This window comes from Anomaloglossus baeobatrachus, chromosome 12 (genome assembly GCF_048569485.1).
Source record: "Anomaloglossus baeobatrachus isolate aAnoBae1 chromosome 12, aAnoBae1.hap1, whole genome shotgun sequence".
Classification (NCBI taxonomy): Eukaryota; Metazoa; Chordata; class Amphibia; order Anura; family Aromobatidae; genus Anomaloglossus; species Anomaloglossus baeobatrachus.
In genome coordinates, this window is record NC_134364.1 from 68,125,624 (window position 1) to 68,143,202 (window position 17,579).

Sequence of the window (17,579 nt, forward strand, 5' to 3'; positions counted from 1 at the left end):
GTATGGCATGATGGTACATAAGGGGGTACAGTGTGGCCTGATGGGGAATTGGATCACGAGTGGTCAGGAGCAGGGCAAGGAAGGAGACTCAGACCTCTCCACCATTAGGAGTATCCTGAGATTAGGGATAATATAAGGGCCCCTAACGTGAGGGTCAGACAGAGTCCATGTAAGACCCTGGTGCTGGAGTGTTAACGCCGGACCCAATATGGAGCAAGCTCAGGTGCTCAGGTGCTGAGCCCGCATGATCCGCAGAGCTATACAGGAACAGCCCGGATCAGAGACAACTCCAATCCCGCATTGTGCGCAGCATCCCAGCAAATTAATGGTGCCTGTACCCTTTGTCACTGTATCTGGGCCTTGGGAGTACTACTACTGAGTGTCATTACTAGGTTTCTATAGAAGGCTGGAGGCCTGTTATTTTATTTTTACTCACATAATATACTGTAATACAGACTGATAGGAGAAATAATACAATTTTAAATATAATATAAATGTAAAAAAAAGCAGGATTCTTTCCCCAAAATCAGTGAGGTGTGCATTTGTTTTCCTTTTTTCGAATTAGTAATTTGGTACTGTGTTTTCTGGAGATTTTTGCAGCACCAAAGCGTAAAGCAAAGCAGACGACCGGCTACTCAGTGGTACGCATGCGCTGTAGCGGTTTCCTGCTGGCTGACTATTGGCGCATGCGCTGTTTCCTCACCAGACAATGTCGGAGGAGGCAGGAGTATTTATCAGGGAGCTGGAGCTTCGGGACGGAGCCGTACTGGGGATCCGGCAGCTGAGCTCCGGGGATGTGGGCTGTGTGGTGTGGGACGCGGCCATCGTCCTGTCCAAATTCCTGGAGCGGAGGGCACGTGCGGAGCCCGGGCTGCTCACCGGGAGGACAGCGCTGGAGCTGGGCTCGGGCACCGGCATTGTGGGCATCATGGCAGCGACCCTCGGGTGAGCCGGGGTGGGCATGGAACCGGGCAGTAAAACTACAAATCCCAGCATGCACCGATAATTCATGTCTGCACTACAGCTCCCAGCATGTTCTGTGTTCAGCATGACATTGTGTGAACTACAAGCCCCAGCACTCATAAAGTCCCAGCGCTCCTCCCCGCCATAGGAGAACTACAACCCCCAGCACTCCTCCCCGCCATAGAACTACAAGCCCCAGCACTCCTCCCCGCCATAGGAGAACTACAAGCCCCAGCGCTACTCCCCGTCATAGGAGAACTACAAGCCCCAGCACTCCTCCCCACCATAGAACTACAAGCCCCAGCACTCTTCCCCGCCATAGAACTACAAGCCCCAGCACTCCTCCCCGCCATAGAACTACAAGCCCCAGCACTCCTCCCCCGCCATAGAACTACAACCCCCAGCACTCCTCCCCGCCATAGTAAAACTACAAGCCCCAGTGCGCCTCCCCGCCATAGAACTACAAGCCCCAGCACTACTCCCCGCCATAGAAGAACTACAAGCCCCAGCACTCCTCCCCCGCCATAGAACTACAACCCCCAGCACTCCTCCCCCGCCATAGAACTACAACCCCCAGCACTCCTCCCCGCCATAGTAAAACTACAAGCCCCAGTGCGCCTCCCCGCCATAGAACTACAAGCCCCAGCACTACTCCCCGCCATAGAAGAACTACAAGCCCCAGCACTCCTCCCCCGCCATAGGAGAACTACAAGCCCCAGCGCTCCTCCCCCGCCATAGGAAAACAAGCCCCAGCACTCCTCCCCGCCATAGTAAAACTACAAGCCCCAGTGCGCCTCCCCCGCCATAGAAGAACTACAAGCCCCAGCACTCCTCCCCCGCCATAGAAGAACTACAAGCCCCAGCACTCCTCCCCCGCCATAGAAGAACTACAAGCCCCAGCACTCCTCCCCGCCATAGAAGAACTACAAGCCCCAGCACTCCTCCCCGCCATAGGAAAACAAGTCCCAGCACTCCTCCCCGCCATAGGAGAACTAAAAGCCCCAGCACTCCTCCCCGCCATAGGAGAACTAAAAGCCCCAGCACTCCTCCCCGCCATAGGAGAACTAAAAGCCCCAGCACTCCTCCCCGCCATAGGAAAACAAGTCCCAGCACTCCTCCCCGCCATAGGAGAACTAAAAGCCCCAGCACTCCTCCCCCGCCATAGAAAAACTACAAGCCCCAGCACTCCTCCCTGCCGTAGGAAAACAAGTCCCAGCACTACCCACCACAGGCTCACTACACACGCCCTGGCACTCTCCACCACACACGCCCCGGCGCTCACGCCCCTGCACTCGCCAGTGTGGGCCCACCACACGCTATGGATCCTCCACACTCCCCGGCACTCTCCGCCATGGTCTCACCACACTCCCCACTGTGGTCCCGCTACACGCATGTCGTGCCCCACACCCCGGCACTCTCCGCCCACGGTGTCGCCACACTCCCCACCGTGGTCCCGCTACACACCTTGGCATATCCTGCCACACATCTTGGCACTTCCCGCCATGGTCCCCACACTCCCCTACCCACGCCCTGGTGCTTTTTCTGGAAAGTTTATCAAATAATCACAGACATACAATGACACATTTTAAAACCATAATAAATCGCATAAGTGATAGTTACAGCCCAGAACTCTTTGAGACCTCTGTTAAAATTACTATTACCTCTAAAACAATGAATGCAGTCAATATAATCTGTAGAAGTTTCTTCAGTTTAAAAAAAAAAAAAAAATCCGGACGTCTTAAATATTTTTTTTTTACCGACAGGACAAAAACAGTGCTGGATTTTTACGGACTGTTTTGAAATTTTCGGACTGTTGGCAACCCAGCTTTGAGGAGACCCTGCATCCAGCGATGTCACTTACTGAGCTGCTTGTTGTTGTTGTTTGGATAAATTCTTTATCAGCAGCAGATTTTCACTAGGGGACTAGTAAACCTGCTGCCAGGTAGTCCTCTATAGTCATGAGCTCTGCCCTAAGCAGTGATTGGCAGCTTTCTGCATATGCCCAGAGTACACAGCTGCCAATCAGTGGTGTGGGTAGAGTTATGCATTGCTCTGCAGCAGATAAGTGATTTTATCAAAACTGCAGCTAGCAAGTGACATTACTGCAACCAGGGTCTCTGCCCTTACATGATGATGCTCTCAGATGTGGGAGCAAACGCTGCTCCTGCAGGGAGATGATCCTGTACATCAGGACTGTGCTCCGTTGTGGCTGCTGCACGCGTACATGGTGCCGCTCCGCACCTCAGTAGGTAGCATCCACCCTTCATAGATAGCGCTAACTATCCTTTACTCCTACAGAGCGGACGTCACCGTGACGGATCTGGAAGATTTGCAAGATCTGATGAAAATGAACATTAACAACAACTCTGCTCTAATCACCGGTTCTTGCCAAGTGAAGGTATTGAAATGGTTTGTATTTCTGTGGACCTGGAGAATCGGTGCTGACCCTGGCGATGCTCATATCCCAAAACACAATGATGTTCCTTTATTTCAGGGGTGAGGATGTGACCGATTTCTCCCCTTCTCCTGACTACATCTTGATGGCAGACTGCATCTACTATGAGGAGGTAAGTAGGCCTTACTAGGATAAGATGCCATACACACGCACCCACAGAAAATCTGCATTTTCCTGGTGAGGGAACATTCACTAATTCAAAGAGGAACAAAACCCACTAGTTATATAAAAGACACATTTCTTTGTCGCTCTATTGGGAGACCCAGACAATTGGGTGTATAGGCTATGCCTCCGGAGGCCGCACAAAGTATTACACTTAAAAGTGTTAAGCCCCTCCCCTTCTGCCTATACACCCCCCGTGCTCCCACGGGCTCCTCAGTTTTTTGCTTTGTGCGAAGGAGGTCAGACACGCACGCACAGCTCCACAGATTGGTCAGCAGCAGCTGCTGACCATGTCGGATGGAAGAAAAGTGGGCCCATATAGGGCCCCCAGCATGCTCCCTTCTCACCCCACTCTTGTCGGCGGTGTTGTAAGGTTGAGGATCCATTGCGGGTACGGAGGCTGGAGCCCACATGCTGTTTTCCTTCCCCATCCCCCTCAGGGCTCTGGTGGAAGTGGGATTCTATCGGTCTCCAGGCACTGAGACCGTGCTTCATCCACAACTCCTGGGAGACTGCTGGATAGGAGCCGGGTATCGTTCAGGGACATGGCCCTGCTACTTGGAGGTACTCTGTGTCCCCGTGGGGACCGCGCACAGCAACACTCCAGCTCTGCTGGGTGTGCTAGTGCACCGGGGACCGCGGCGCTGACCGGGTTAATATGTGCCATTACACACTCAGCGTTGCTGAGTGTGTTTATGTATAGGGACTGCCGCACTGACCGCCGCTGCCATGGAAACACTGCGGCGCGGCTGGGACTTGTAGTGCGCTGGGGACTTCCACGCCGGCCGCGCTTTTACGGCGGCCGCATTTATTACTAGAGTCCCCGGCTTTTTGCGGCCTAGTTTCCTTTCCTCCCGCCCATAGCCCTGACAGGCAGGGGAAGGGCGGGACGCTGCACAGAACGAACAGCACTGAGGGCTGGAGCATGCTTTGCATACTCCACTCCCCTCACTGTGCACAGTGCAGGCACCAGTTCCCGCTCTTTCTCGGTCACGCCCACGGCTCCCTCCTCTCCTCAGGACGCATTCCTGTCAGCTCCTCGGACGCTGCAGAGGGGGACAAAATCTGGGAGACCCAGGCAGGGACTCTGGTGGCCTCACAACCGCTTTAAGCGGGTGGTAAGCAGCACCTGTGGTGCTAGCCCCATTGTGCAGTAGTGTAACATTATATGTTTATTTTACACTGTATAGTGCACAGTTGATTTCTGGCTATATACCCTATTGTGTTGCTCGGGGAAGATAATAGCATGGCGCCCACGAAAGGCAGGGGTGCCAAAATACAGGCTTATTATGTTGCCTGCGCCGCATGTACGACCCCGCTACCGGCAGGTTCCACTGACCCTCATTGTGTGCACTGTTCGGCCCCTGTGGCACTTACTCAGCCAGAGCCTCTGCTAGGGGGGGCCCCAGGGGGAGCCACCTGCTAACACTGTTCAGGTGACAGGGACGGAGTTTGCAAAACTCTCTGAGACTATGGCTAAGATACTGGAAGCCTTGCAGTCCAGACCGGTATCTCAGCACAGGGACTCTGTTGAATCTTTGTTCCCTGGCCCACCTCAGCTGGACCAACAATGTCCTCCCGGGGTATCTCATGGATCCCAAGCTGAGGGTTCTGACACAGACCCCAGCCCCAGACCGACTAAGCGAGCTCGCTTAGATTTTCCCTCGACATCATCATATTGTTCAGGGTCTCAGCGAGGGGAATCGCTGGTTGATGACGCGGAAGTAGCTGATCAGGATTCTGATCCTGAGGCCGCTCTCAATCTTGATACTCCGGACGGGGACGCCATAGTGAACGACCTTATTGCGTCCATCAATCGTATGTTGGATATTTCTCCCTCAGCTCCTCCGGCGGAGGAGTCGGCTTCCCAGCAGGAGAAATTCCGTTTCAGGTTTCCCAAGCGTACACGGAGTATGTTTCTGGACCACTCTGATTTCAGAGAGGCAGTCCAGAATCACCATGCTTGTCCAGATAAGCGTTTTTCTAAGCGCCTTAAGGATACACGTTATCCCTTTCCCCCTGACGTGGTCAAGGGTTGGACTCAGTGTCCCAAAGTGGATCCTCCAATCTCCAGACTGGCAGCTAGATCCATACTTGCAGTGGAAGATGGGGCTTCACTCAAAGATGCCACTGACAGGCAGATGGAGCTCTGGTTGAAATCCATCTATGAAGCTATCGGCGCTTCTTTTGCCCCAGCATTCGCAGCCGTATGGGCGCTACAAGCTATCTCAGCAGGTCAAGCGCAAATTGACGCAGCCACACGCACGTCCGCGCCACAGGTGGCGTCCATAACCACTCAGACGTCGGCATTTGCGTCTTACGCTATTAATGCTGTCCTGGACTCTGCGAGCCGTACGGCGGTTGCAGCCGCCAATTCGGTGGTACTCCGCAGGGCCTTGTGGCTACGGGAATGGAAAGCAGATTCTGTTTCCAAAAAGCGCTTAACCAGTTTGCCAATTTCTGGCGAACGATTGTTTGGCGAGCGTTTGGATGAAATCATCAAACAATCCAAGGGAAAGGATACATCCTTACCCCAGCCCAAACCGAACATACCCCAACAGAGGAAGGGGCAGTCGAGGTTTCGGTCCTTTCGGGGCGCGGGCAGGTCCCAATTCTCCTCGTCCAAAAGGCCTCAGAAAGATCAAAGGAACTCTGATGCATGGCGGTCTAAGTCACGTCCTAAACAGACCACCGGAGGTGCCGCTACCAAAGCGGCTTCCTCATGACTGTCGGCATCCTCACTCCGCATCCTCGGTCGGTGGCAGGCTCTCCCGCTTTTGCGACACCTGGCTGCCACGGGTAAAAGACCGTTGGGTGAGAGACATTCTGTCTCACGGTTACAAGATAGAGTTCACCTCTCGTCCCCCGACTCGATTCTTCAGGTCATCCCCGCCTCCCGAGCGAGCCGAGGCTCTTCTGCAGGCGCTGGGCATTCTGAAGGCAGAAGGGGTGGTGGTCCCTGTTCCTCTTCAGCAACAGGGCCACGGTTTTTACTCCAACTTGTTTGTGGTCCCAAAGAAGGACGGGTCTTTCCGACCTGTCCTGGACCTGAAACTTCTCAACAAACACGTAAAGACCAGGCGGTTCCGGATGGAATCCCTCCGCTCCGTCATCGCCTCAATGTCCCAGGGAGATTTCCTTGCATCGATCGATATCAAAGATGCTTATCTCCACGTACCGATTGCTCCAGAGCACCAGCGCTTCTTGCGCTTCGCCATAGGGAACGAACACCTGCAGTTCGTGGCACTGCCGTTCGGCCTGGCAACAGCCCCACGGGTTTTCACCAAGGTTATGGCTACTGTCGTAGCGGTCCTCCACTCTCAGGGTCACTCGGTGATCCCGTACTTGGACGATCTGTTGATCAAGGCACCCTCTCTAGAGGCATGCCAACACAGCCTCGACGCTACCCTGGAGACTCTCCAGAGTTTCGGGTGGATCATCAATTTTCCAAAGTCAGATCTGACACCGGCCCAATCGCTGACATACCTTGGCATGGAGTTTCATACCCTCTCAGCGATAGTGAAGCTTCCGCTGATCAAGCAGCGGTCACTACAGACAGGGGTACAATCTCTCCTTCAAGGTCGGTCACACACCTTGAGGCGCCTCATGCACTTCCTGGGGAAGATGGTGGCAGCAATGGAGGCAGTTCCTTTCGCGCAGTTTCACCTGCGTCCTCTTCAATGGGACATCCTACGCAAATGGGACAGGAAGCCGACGTCCCTCGACAGGAACGTCTCCCTCTCGCAGGCGACCAAAGCTTCCCTTCGGTGGTGGCTTCTTCCCACTTCATTATCGAAAGGGAAATCCTTCCTACCCCCATCCTGGGAGGTGGTCACGACGGACGCGAGTCTGTCAGGGTGGGGAGCGGTTTTTCTCCACCACAGGGCTCAGGGTACGTGGACCCAGCAAGAGTCCTCGCTTCAGATCAATGTTCTGGAAATACGGGCAGTGTATCTTGCCCTGAAAGCGTTCCAGCAGTGGCTGGAAGGCAAGCAGATCAGAATTCAGTCAGACAATTCCACAGCGGTGGCATACATCAACCACCAAGGCGGCACACGCAGTCGGCAAGCCTTCCAGGAAGTCCGGCGGATTCTGCTGTGGGTGGAAGCCACGGCCTCCACCATCTCCGCAGTTCACATTCCAGGCGTGGAAAACTGGGAAGCAGATTATCTCAGTCGCCAGGGCATGGACGCAGGGGAATGGTCCCTTCACCCGGACGTGTTTCAGGAGATCTGTTGCCGCTGGGGGGTGCCGGACGTCGACCTCATGGCGTCCCGGCACAACAACAAGGTACCGGCGTTCATGGCACGGTCTCAAGATCCCAGAGCTCTGGCGGCAGACGCCTTAGTTCAGGATTGGTCGCAGTTTCAGCTCCCTTATGTGTTTCCTCCGCTGGCACTGTTGCCCAGAGTGTTACGCAAGATCAGGGCCGACTGCCGCCGCGTCATCCTCGTCGCTCCAGACTGGCCGAGGCGGTCGTGGTACCCGGATCTGTGGCATCTCACGGTCGGCCAACCGTGGGCACTACCAGACCGACCAGACTTGCTATCTCAAGGGCCGTTTTTCCATCTGAATTCTGCGGCTCTCAACCTGACTGTGTGGCCATTGAGTCCTGGATCCTAGCGTCTTCAGGGTTATCTCAAGACGTCATTGCCACTATGAGACAAGCTAGGAAACCAACGTCCGCCAAGATCTACCACAGGACGTGGAAAATTTTCCTGTCGTGGTGCTCTGCTCAGGGTATTTCTCCCTGGCCTTTTGCCTTGCCCACTTTTCTGTCCTTCCTTCAATCTGGACTGGAAAAGGGTTTGTCGCTCGGCTCCCTTAAGGGACAAGTCTCGGCGCTCTCTGTGTTTTTCCAGAAGCGCCTAGCCAGACTTCCACAGGTACGCACGTTCCTGCAGGGGGTTTGTCACATCGTCCCTCCTTACAAGCGGCCGTTAGAACCCTGGGATCTGAACAGGGTGCTGACGGTTCTTCAGAAACCACCATTCGAGCCAATGAGGGATATTTCTCTCTCACGCCTTTCGCAGAAAGTGGTTTTTCTAGTAGCAGTCACTTCACTTCGGAGAGTGTCTGAGCTAGCAGCGCTGTCATGCAAATCCCCTTTCCTGGTGTTTCACCAGGACAAGGTGGTTCTGCGTCTGGTTCCGGAATTTCTCCCTAAGGTGGTATCCCCCTTTCATCTCAATCAGGATATCTCCTTACCTTCTTTTTGTCCTCATCCAGTTCACCAATGTGAAAAGGATTTGCACTTGTTAGATCTGGTGAGAGCACTCAGACTCTACATTTCTCGTACGGCGCCCCTGCGCCGCTCGGATGCACTCTGTCCTTGTCGCTGGCCAGCGTAAAGGGTCACAGGCTTCCAAATCAACCCTGGCTCGGTGGATCAAGGAGCCAATTATCGAAGCTTACCGTTCGGCTGGGCTTCCGGTTCCCTCAGGGCTGAAGGCCCATTCTACCAGAGCCGTGGGTGCGTCCTGGGCTTTGCGGCACCAGGCTACGGCTCAGCAGGTGTGTCAGGCGGCTACCTGGTCGAGCCTACACACTTTCACGAAGCACTATCAGGTGCATACCTATGCTTCGGCGGATGCCAGCCTAGGTAGACGGGTCCTTCAGGCGGCGGTTGCCCACCTGTAGGAAGAGGCCGTTTTACGGCTCTCTTACGAGGTATTATTTTACCCACCCAGGGACTGCTTTTGGACGTCCCAATTGTCTGGGTCTCCCAATAGAGCGACAAAGAAGGGAATTTTGTTTACTTACCGTAAATTCCTTTTCTTCTAGCTCTAATTGGGAGACCCAGCACCCGCCCCTGTTTTTTTGTGTACACATGTTGTTCATGTTGAATGGTTTCAGTTCTCCGATATTCCTTCGGATTGAAGTTACTTTAAACCAGTTTATAATTCTTTTTCCTCCTTCTTGCTTTTGCACCAAAACTGAGGAGCCCGTGGGAGCACGGGGGGTGTATAGGCAGAAGGGGAGGGGCTTAACACTTTTGAGTGTAATACTTTGTGCGGCCTCCGGAGGCATAGCCTATACACCCAATTGTCTGGGTCTCCCAATTAGAGCTAGAAGAAAAGGAATTTACGGTAAGTAAACAAAATTCCCTTCTTTGCTTTTTTTAACAACAAAAAAGCGCCCCACTTGGTCCAGTGCGGGGATGATTTTGGAAGAAGGCAGCCATGGTTTCCTAACTGTTGACGTTCTGTTATTTCTCCACTGTGAATCCTTCCAGTCCTTGCAGCCATTACTGAAGACCCTGAGGGACCTGGCAAGTGGCGAAACGTGTATCTTATGCTGTTACGAGGAGAGAACCACTGGTAAAAATCCTGAAATTGAACGCAAATTTTTTGAGGTAAGACATTGTATTGATTTTGTTAAGACATTTACTTCTGCTGATAACTAATGAATTATCCTTATCCTGGACCTGTACACGGCCCCCTGGAAGGAGCTGGAGCAGACCTAGTGTAGACTGGTTCCCAACTATGAGCAGCGCTGGGGCCCTGGATTCAAATCCCACCAGCGACAACATCTGCAAGGAGTTTATATGTTCTCCGTGGGTTTCCGCCGGGTCTCCTGTTTCCTCTCATACACAAACCTAGTAATAGGGAATGTAAATTGTGAGCCCCGATGGGGACAGTGATGATGATTTATGTAAAGTCCTACGGAATATTATGCAGCTCCATAGGTTTAAATAAATAAACAAAAATTAGGGGGATGAAGGCTTCAAATGGTGTCCTTATACAGGTGTTCACTTTTAATCTTGGGAATGACCCTTTAATTATGAGGATAGAGGCTATTCTGCTGATCAGTGGGTGACTGGCTGCTGGGATTTCCACCAGTGCCCCAATGTTTTGCAGAAATAAGAGTATTGCATCCACAGTCTCATGGCCAGTACTCCAGTATGTTGAGGCACTTTTAGAGCCTCTTTTTTTTTTTGGATACTCTAAGTGCCAGTGATTACTGCTGTAGAAGTCGTCCTACCCTTCAATATATTTTTCACAGAACTGATAAGAGACTGCAAAATACTTGGCTTTCTCCAGCAGTCCCCTAAACGAGGTATGATATGCATGCATGGCCACCTCTACATTTTTACGGGGCACTTTAAATCCCTATTTCCAGATCTGCAGATATCTAGTTTCTCTGACGCCTCATTGGGGGACACAGGACCATGGGTGTTATGCTGCTTATCCATAGGAGGACACTTAAGTAGATGCAAAGATGTTAGCTCGTCCCCTGCAGTATACACCCCCTGGCCCAGCCAGGCTACTTCAGTTTTAGCTTCGTGTCTATAGGAGGCACATCTCTGCAGACTACTGCAGCAAGAATTTTTTTTGTTTTTTAGAGCGACGGTTTCCTTCAGGGACCGATTTCCCAAAACCATCAACAGGCGGGAATGCGGAGTGTCACCTCCCCGTACCCCCTCCTGCGACGCTGGATCCTGGGCTGTTACTCACTGGACGACAGGTCTCACAGGCACCAATTTTCCAGAGCCCAGAGCAGATGAAAACTTCCTCAGTCCCTCTTGCAGGGTCTGAGTTGATACACGCTCCGCACCAGCGTGACCAGGCAGCAAGCGTCAGACCGCCATCTCCACAGGAGCTGAGGTGAGATCCTTCCGATTTTTTCCAGAGCAGATGAAAACTTCCTCACTCCCTCTGGCAGACTCTCAGTTGATACCCGCTCTGTGACCGGGCACAGCAGGCGTCAGAATCTCCACACTGGCTCCCTGACAGGAATTCGAGCAAAGGTCCCACTGACTGGATGCACATGGGCTGATTGCAGACTCCTGCATAGCATTCCACCTGTGGCGGTGGGAGGGGGAGAGCCCCCCAGGACTGCACCCGCAGCTGCGGTACACTTATAGAGTTTTTTTCTGTCCACCATTGTTGTGCAGGGCTGGAGGGGGGGAATGGGAGTACCTTCCCACCATTTGTTTTTGTTTATTATATTTTCTCATGCCTTCTTGTCAGAGCTAAGCCCCATCCCGTCCGACACTCGATAAGCCACGCCCCCTCACCAAGCGCGCATACCTCTCCTCACACAGGAGCTCTGCAGAGCATTGCTCCCTCTTGTTGTGATCAGAGCCTGTGGGTGTCTCAGAGCTGGCTTCCTCCTTCCCACAGGAACTGGGACACAGGAGGAGGGGGGAGGGGTCATCAGGTTCTGGGTGAGTTATATCCTCACTTGTTCTCTCCCCTTTAGCTCTGCAGAGCACTGTCCTCCATTACAATCAGAGTTTGTGGCTCATCAGCCAGGGGCTGCAGTCACATATTTCTTTTTCGCTCCTAATTGGGAGACCCAGACAGTGGGTGTATAGCTACTGCCTCTGGAGGCCGCACAAAGAACTACACTTAAAAGTGTAAGGCCCCTCCCCTTCTGGCTATACACCCTCCCGTAGGAGTACGGATTCCTCAGTTTTAGCTTTGTGCGAAGGAGGTCAGACACGCACGCATAGCTCCATTGTTTTTAGTCAGCAGCAGCTGCTGACTATGTCGGATGGAAGAAAAGAGGGCCCATACAGGGCTCCCAGCATGCTCCCTTCTCACCCCACTGTATGTCGGAGGTGTTTGTAAGGTTGAGGTACCCATTGCGGGTACGGCGGCTGGAGCCCACATGCTGATTCCTTCCCCATCCCTTTTTACAGGGCTCTGGGTGAAGTGGGATTTACTGGTCTCCAGGCACTGAGACCGTGCTCCATCTACAGCCCCTGGAGAAGATGCTGGATGGAGCGGAGTACATCAGGGACATGGCCCTGCTTCCTCAAGGTACTCTGTGTCCCCGTGCATTTGGCGCTCACACCGCAGCATGCTGGGTGTTGTAGTGCGCCGGGGACATCAGCGCTGCGGCGCTTGTGCCATGGCCTCATTCAGCTTCGCTGAAGCAGGCACACTTTTGGGAAACGGTCGCGCCGGCCGCTGGGACTGCGGCGCGGCTGGCACTTGTGGTGCGCCGGGGACTTCAGCGCGGGCCGCGCTTTTACGGCGGCCGCGCTGATAACTCGAGTCCCCGGCTTTTGCGGCCTAGTTCCGTTCGTTCCCGCCCCCAGACCTGCCAGTCAGGAGAGGGGCGGGACGCTGGTCAGTGCATCAGCGCTGAGGGCTGGAGTCGTTTTTACATACTCCAGCCCTCACAATAGGCACAGAGGGGACACTGTTTCCCGCACTTTTGTTTGGGAACTCCCACGGACCGCCCCTCTCCACAGACGCCGGCAGCCATTCCTGCTGACACGCTGAGCTGCAGAGGGGAGCCGGTGAGACCCAGACAAGGAATTCTGCGCCTCTTACCCGCTATTCAGCGGGCGGTAAGCAGCCCTCAGGGCTCACCCCCTCTTGTGCCAGTAGTAATCTTAGTATTTTGTTCCTGCAAATACTTTGTACTGCATAGCGCTGGTCGCCCTTTGGCTATAGACTCTCTCACATTGCAGAGAGCCAACAGCATGTCGTCCACAAAACGCAAGGGTGCCAAGGCACAGACATTATATGCTTCCTGTACCGCATGTGGGACTTTTCTACCGGCAGGCTCCACTGACCCCCATTGTGTGCAGTGCTCGGCCCCTGCGGCACTTGCACAGTCGGGACCTCTGCTGGACGTGACCCAGGGTGTACCACCTGTGAATGCTGTCCAGGTGACAGGAACTGAGTTTACAGCTTTTGCTGACAGAATGTCTCTCACTATGTCACAAATTCTTGACACATTGCGAGCTAGGCCTGTACTTCAGGCCACGGACACTGTGCAATCATTGCCCCCTGGTCCCCCTCAGCTGAATTACCTCCAAGCTCCGGGACGGGCACATACACCTCAGGGTGAAGACTCTGACTCGGACGATGGCCCCAGGCAACCTAAGCGGGCTCGCTATGAGGGGCCTTCACATTCATCTCAATGGTCAGGATCCCAGCGAGATGAATCTATGAGTGATGAGGCGGACGTAACTGATCAGGATTCTGATCCTGGGACCGCTCTCAATCTAGATACACCAGATGGTGACGCCATAGTTAATGATCTTATAGCGTCCATCAATAAGATGTTAAATATTTCCCCACCAGCTCCTCTTGTAGAGGAGTCAGCTTCGCAGCACGAGAGAATCCATTTCAGATATCCTAAGCGTACATTAAGCACTTTTCTGGACCACGCTGACTTTAGAGACGCAATCCAGAAACCCCACGCTTATCCGGAAAGGCGTTTTTCTAAACGGCTTAAAGATACACGCTATCCTTTTCCCCCTGAGGTGGTCAAGGGTTGGACCCAGTGTCCAAAAGTGGATCCTCCAATTTCCAGGCTTGCAGCTAGATCCTTGGTTGCAGTTGAAGATGGAGCGGCACTTAAAGATGCCACTGACAGGCAGATGGAGCTCTGGCTGAAATCCATCTATGAAGCGATTGGAGCGTCGTTAGCGCCATCTTTTGCTGCCGTATGGGCACTCCAAGCTATCTCAGCCGGGCTTGTGCAAGTCGACTCAGTCACACGTGCATTTGCCCCGCAGGTAGCACCATTGACCTCGCAAATGGCGGCATTCGCGTCGTACGCAATTAATGCTGTTCTTGACGCTACAAGCCGCACGGCAGTGGCGTCAGCCAACTCCGTTGTTTTGCGTAGGGCCCTGTGGTTGAGACATTGGAAGGCAGATTCTCATTCCAAGAAGTGCTTAACCAATTTGCCTTTTTCTCGTGACCGATTGTTTGGAGAGCGTTTGGATGAAATCATCAAACACTCCAAGGGTAAGGACTCATCCTTACCGCAACACAGACAAAACAAACCCCAACAGAGGAAGGGTCAGTCTGGTTATCGGTCCTTTCGAGGACCGGGCAGGTCCCAATTCGCCTCGTCAAAAAAGACTCAAAAAGACCAGAGACGCTCAGATTCTTGGAGGTCTCAGTCACGCCCAAAAAGGACAGCCGGAGGAACCGTTGCCAAGACGGCGTCCTCCTGACTTGCAGTCTCCGATTCCCACACCCTCGGTCGGTGGGAGGCTTTCCCACTTTGGCGACATTTGGCTGTCACGCGTCAGAGACCGTTGGGTGAGGGATATTCTGTCTCACGGGTACAGGATAGAGTTCAGTTCTCGTCCGCCAACTCGTTTCTTCAGAACTTCTCCACCACCAGACCGAGCCGATGCTCTGTTGCAGGCGGTGGCCGCTCTAAAGGCGGAAGGAGTGGTGACCTCCGTCCCTCTTCAGGAACAAGGTCACGGTTTTTACTCCAATCTGTTTGTGGTCCCAAAAAAGGACGGATCGTATCGACCCGTCCTGGATCTAAAGTTGCTCAACAGACACGTAAAAGTCAGGAGGTTCCGGATGGAATCCCTACGCTCCGTCATAGCCTCAATGTCTCAAGGAGATTTTCTAGCATCAATAGATATCAAAGATGCGTATCTCCACGTGCCGATCGCACCAGAGCATCAGCGTTTCCTACGCTTCGTCATACACGACGAACACCTGCAGTTCGTAGCGTTACCTTTCGGTCTGGCAACAGCCCCCCGGGTCTTCACCAAGGTCATGGCAGCAGTAGTAGCTGTTCTGCACTCGCAGGGTCACTCGGTCATCCCGTATCTAGACGACCTGCTTATAAAGGCACCCTCTCAAGAGGCATGCCAACACAGTCTGAAGGTGGCACTAGACACTCTCCAGAGTTTCGGGTGGATTATCAACTTTCCAAAGTCTCATCTAACCCCGACCCAATCTGACTTATCTTGGCATGGAGTTTCATACTCTCTCAGCGATAGTGAAGCTTCCACTGGACAAGCAGTGTTCGCTACGGACAGGAGTACAATCTCTCCTTCAGAGCCAGTCGCACTCACTGAGGCGCCTCATGCATTTCCTAGGAAAGATGGTAGCAGCAATGGAGGCGGTCCCGTTCGCGCAGTTTCATCTGCGCCCTCTACAATGGGACATTCTACGCCAATGGGATGGGAAATCGACGTCCCTCGACAGGACTGTCTCCCTCTCTCAGACTGCCAAGGACTCTCTGCGTTGGTGGCTTCTCCCCACCTCATTGTCACAGGGAAAGTCGTTCCTTCCCCCGTCCTGGGCAGTGGTCACGACGGATGCGAGCCTATCAGGGTGGGGAGCGGTGTTTCTCCACCACAGGGCTCAGGGGACGTGGACTCAGGAAGAGTCCACCCTGCAGATCAATGTTCTGGAAATCAGAGCAATCTATCTTGCTCTGCGAGCCTTCCAACAATGGCTGGAAGGCAAGCAGATTCGGATTCAGTCGGACAATTCCACGGCGGTGGCGTACATCAACCACCAAGGGGGAACACGCAGTCGCCAAGCCTTTCAGGAAGTCCGGCGGATTTTGACGTGGGTGGAAAGCAAAGCGTCCACCATATCCGCAGTTCACATCCCAGGCGTGGAAAACTGGGAAGCAGACTTTCTCAGTCGCCAGGGCATGGACGCAGGAGAATGGTCCCTTCACCCGGACGTGTTTCAGCAGATCTGTTGCCGCTGGGGGACGCCGGACGTCGATCTGCTGGCGTCACGGCACAACAACAAGGTCCCAGTTTTCATGGCACGGTCTCACGATCACCGAGCGCTGGCGGCAGACGCCTTGGTTCAGGATTGGTCGCAATTCCGACTCCCCTATGTGTTCCCACCTCTAGCATTGTTACCCAGAGTTCTCCGGAAAATCAGGTCCGACTGCCATCGAGCCATTCTCGTCGCTCCAGACTGGCCAAGAAGGTCGTGGTACCCGGATCTGTGGCATCTCACGGTAGGCCAACCGTGGGCACTACCAGACCGTCCAGATTTGCTGTCTCAAGGGCCGTTTTTCCATCTGAATTCTGCGGCCCTGAACCTGACTGTGTGGCCATTGAGTCCTGGATCCTAGCGGCCTCAGGTTTATCTCATGAAGTTGTTGCCACAATGAGACAGGCTAGAAAACCATCCTCAGCTAAGATCTATCACAGGACGTGGAAGATATTCTTAGCTTGGTGCTTGGCTCAAGGGTTTTCTCCCTGGCCATTTGCATTGCCAATTTTTCTTTCCTTCCTGCAGTCTGGGTTGGAAAAAGGTTTGTCGCTTAGCTCTCTTAAGGGTCAAGTCTCCGCGCTATCCGTATTCTTTCAGAAGCGCTTGGCACGGCTTTCTAAAGTACGCACGTTTCTCCAAGGAGTTTGTCATATCGTTCCTCCTTACAGACGGCCATTGGAACCCTGGGATCTAAACAAGGTTCTCATTGCTCTCCAGAAGCCGCCTTTCGAGCCTTTGAAAGAGGTTTCCCTTTCTCGGCTTTCACAAAAAGTAGTTTTTCTTGTGGCGGTCACGTCTCTTCGAAGAGTGTCCGAGCTAGCGGCGTTATCTTGCAAATCTCCCTTCCTGGTGTTTCACCAAGACAAGGTAGTACTGCGTCCAATTCCAGAGTTTTCTCCCAAGGTGGTTTCTTCCTTTCATCTCAATCAGGATATCACTTTGCCATCTTTGTGTCCGCATCCAGTTCACCAATTTGAAAAAGGTTTACATCTGTTGGACCTGGTGAGAGCACTCAGGATTTACATTTCTCGCACGGCGTCTCTACGCCGTTCTGATGCGCTCTTTGTCCTAGTCGCTGGTCAGCATAAGGGATCGCAAGCTTCCAAATCCACCCTGGCGCGGTGGATCAAGGAACCAATTCTTCACACATACCGTTCTGCTGGGCTTCCGATTCCATCTGGACTGAAGGCCCATTCTACCAGAGCCGTGGGTGCGTCCTGGGCATTGCGGCATCAGGCTACGGCTCAGCAGGTGTGCCAGGCGGCTACCTGGTCGAGTCTGCACACGTTTACCAAACACTATCAAGTGCATACCTACGCTTCGGCAGATGCCAGCCTAGGTAGACAGGTCCTTCAGGCGGCGGTGGCCCACCTGTAGGAAAGGGCTGTCTGACAGCCCGTTCATGTGGTATCTTTTTACCCACCCAGGGACTGCTTTTGGACGTCCCACTGTCTGGGTCTCCCAATTAGGAGCGAAAAAGAAGGGAATTTTGTTTACTTACCGTAAATTCCTTTTCTTCTAGCTCCAATTGG

At 53.4% G+C, this 17,579-nt stretch overlaps 1 protein-coding gene across 1 annotated transcript in view; it reads left to right on the forward strand.

The window, feature by feature from the left end:
* The first annotated feature begins 687 nt into the window (after positions 1-687).
* The window catches only part of VCPKMT (valosin containing protein lysine methyltransferase), a 69,014-nt gene continuing 52,122 nt past the window's right edge, over positions 688-17,579 (forward strand). The window contains exons 1-4 of the mRNA XM_075329488.1: positions 688-945; positions 3,262-3,372; positions 3,458-3,530; positions 9,816-9,935. Coding sequence (XP_075185603.1) covers positions 710-945; positions 3,262-3,372; positions 3,458-3,530; positions 9,816-9,935 — 540 coding nt within the window. The 5' untranslated portion in view covers positions 688-709. The remainder of the gene's footprint in view (positions 946-3,261; positions 3,373-3,457; positions 3,531-9,815; positions 9,936-17,579) is intronic.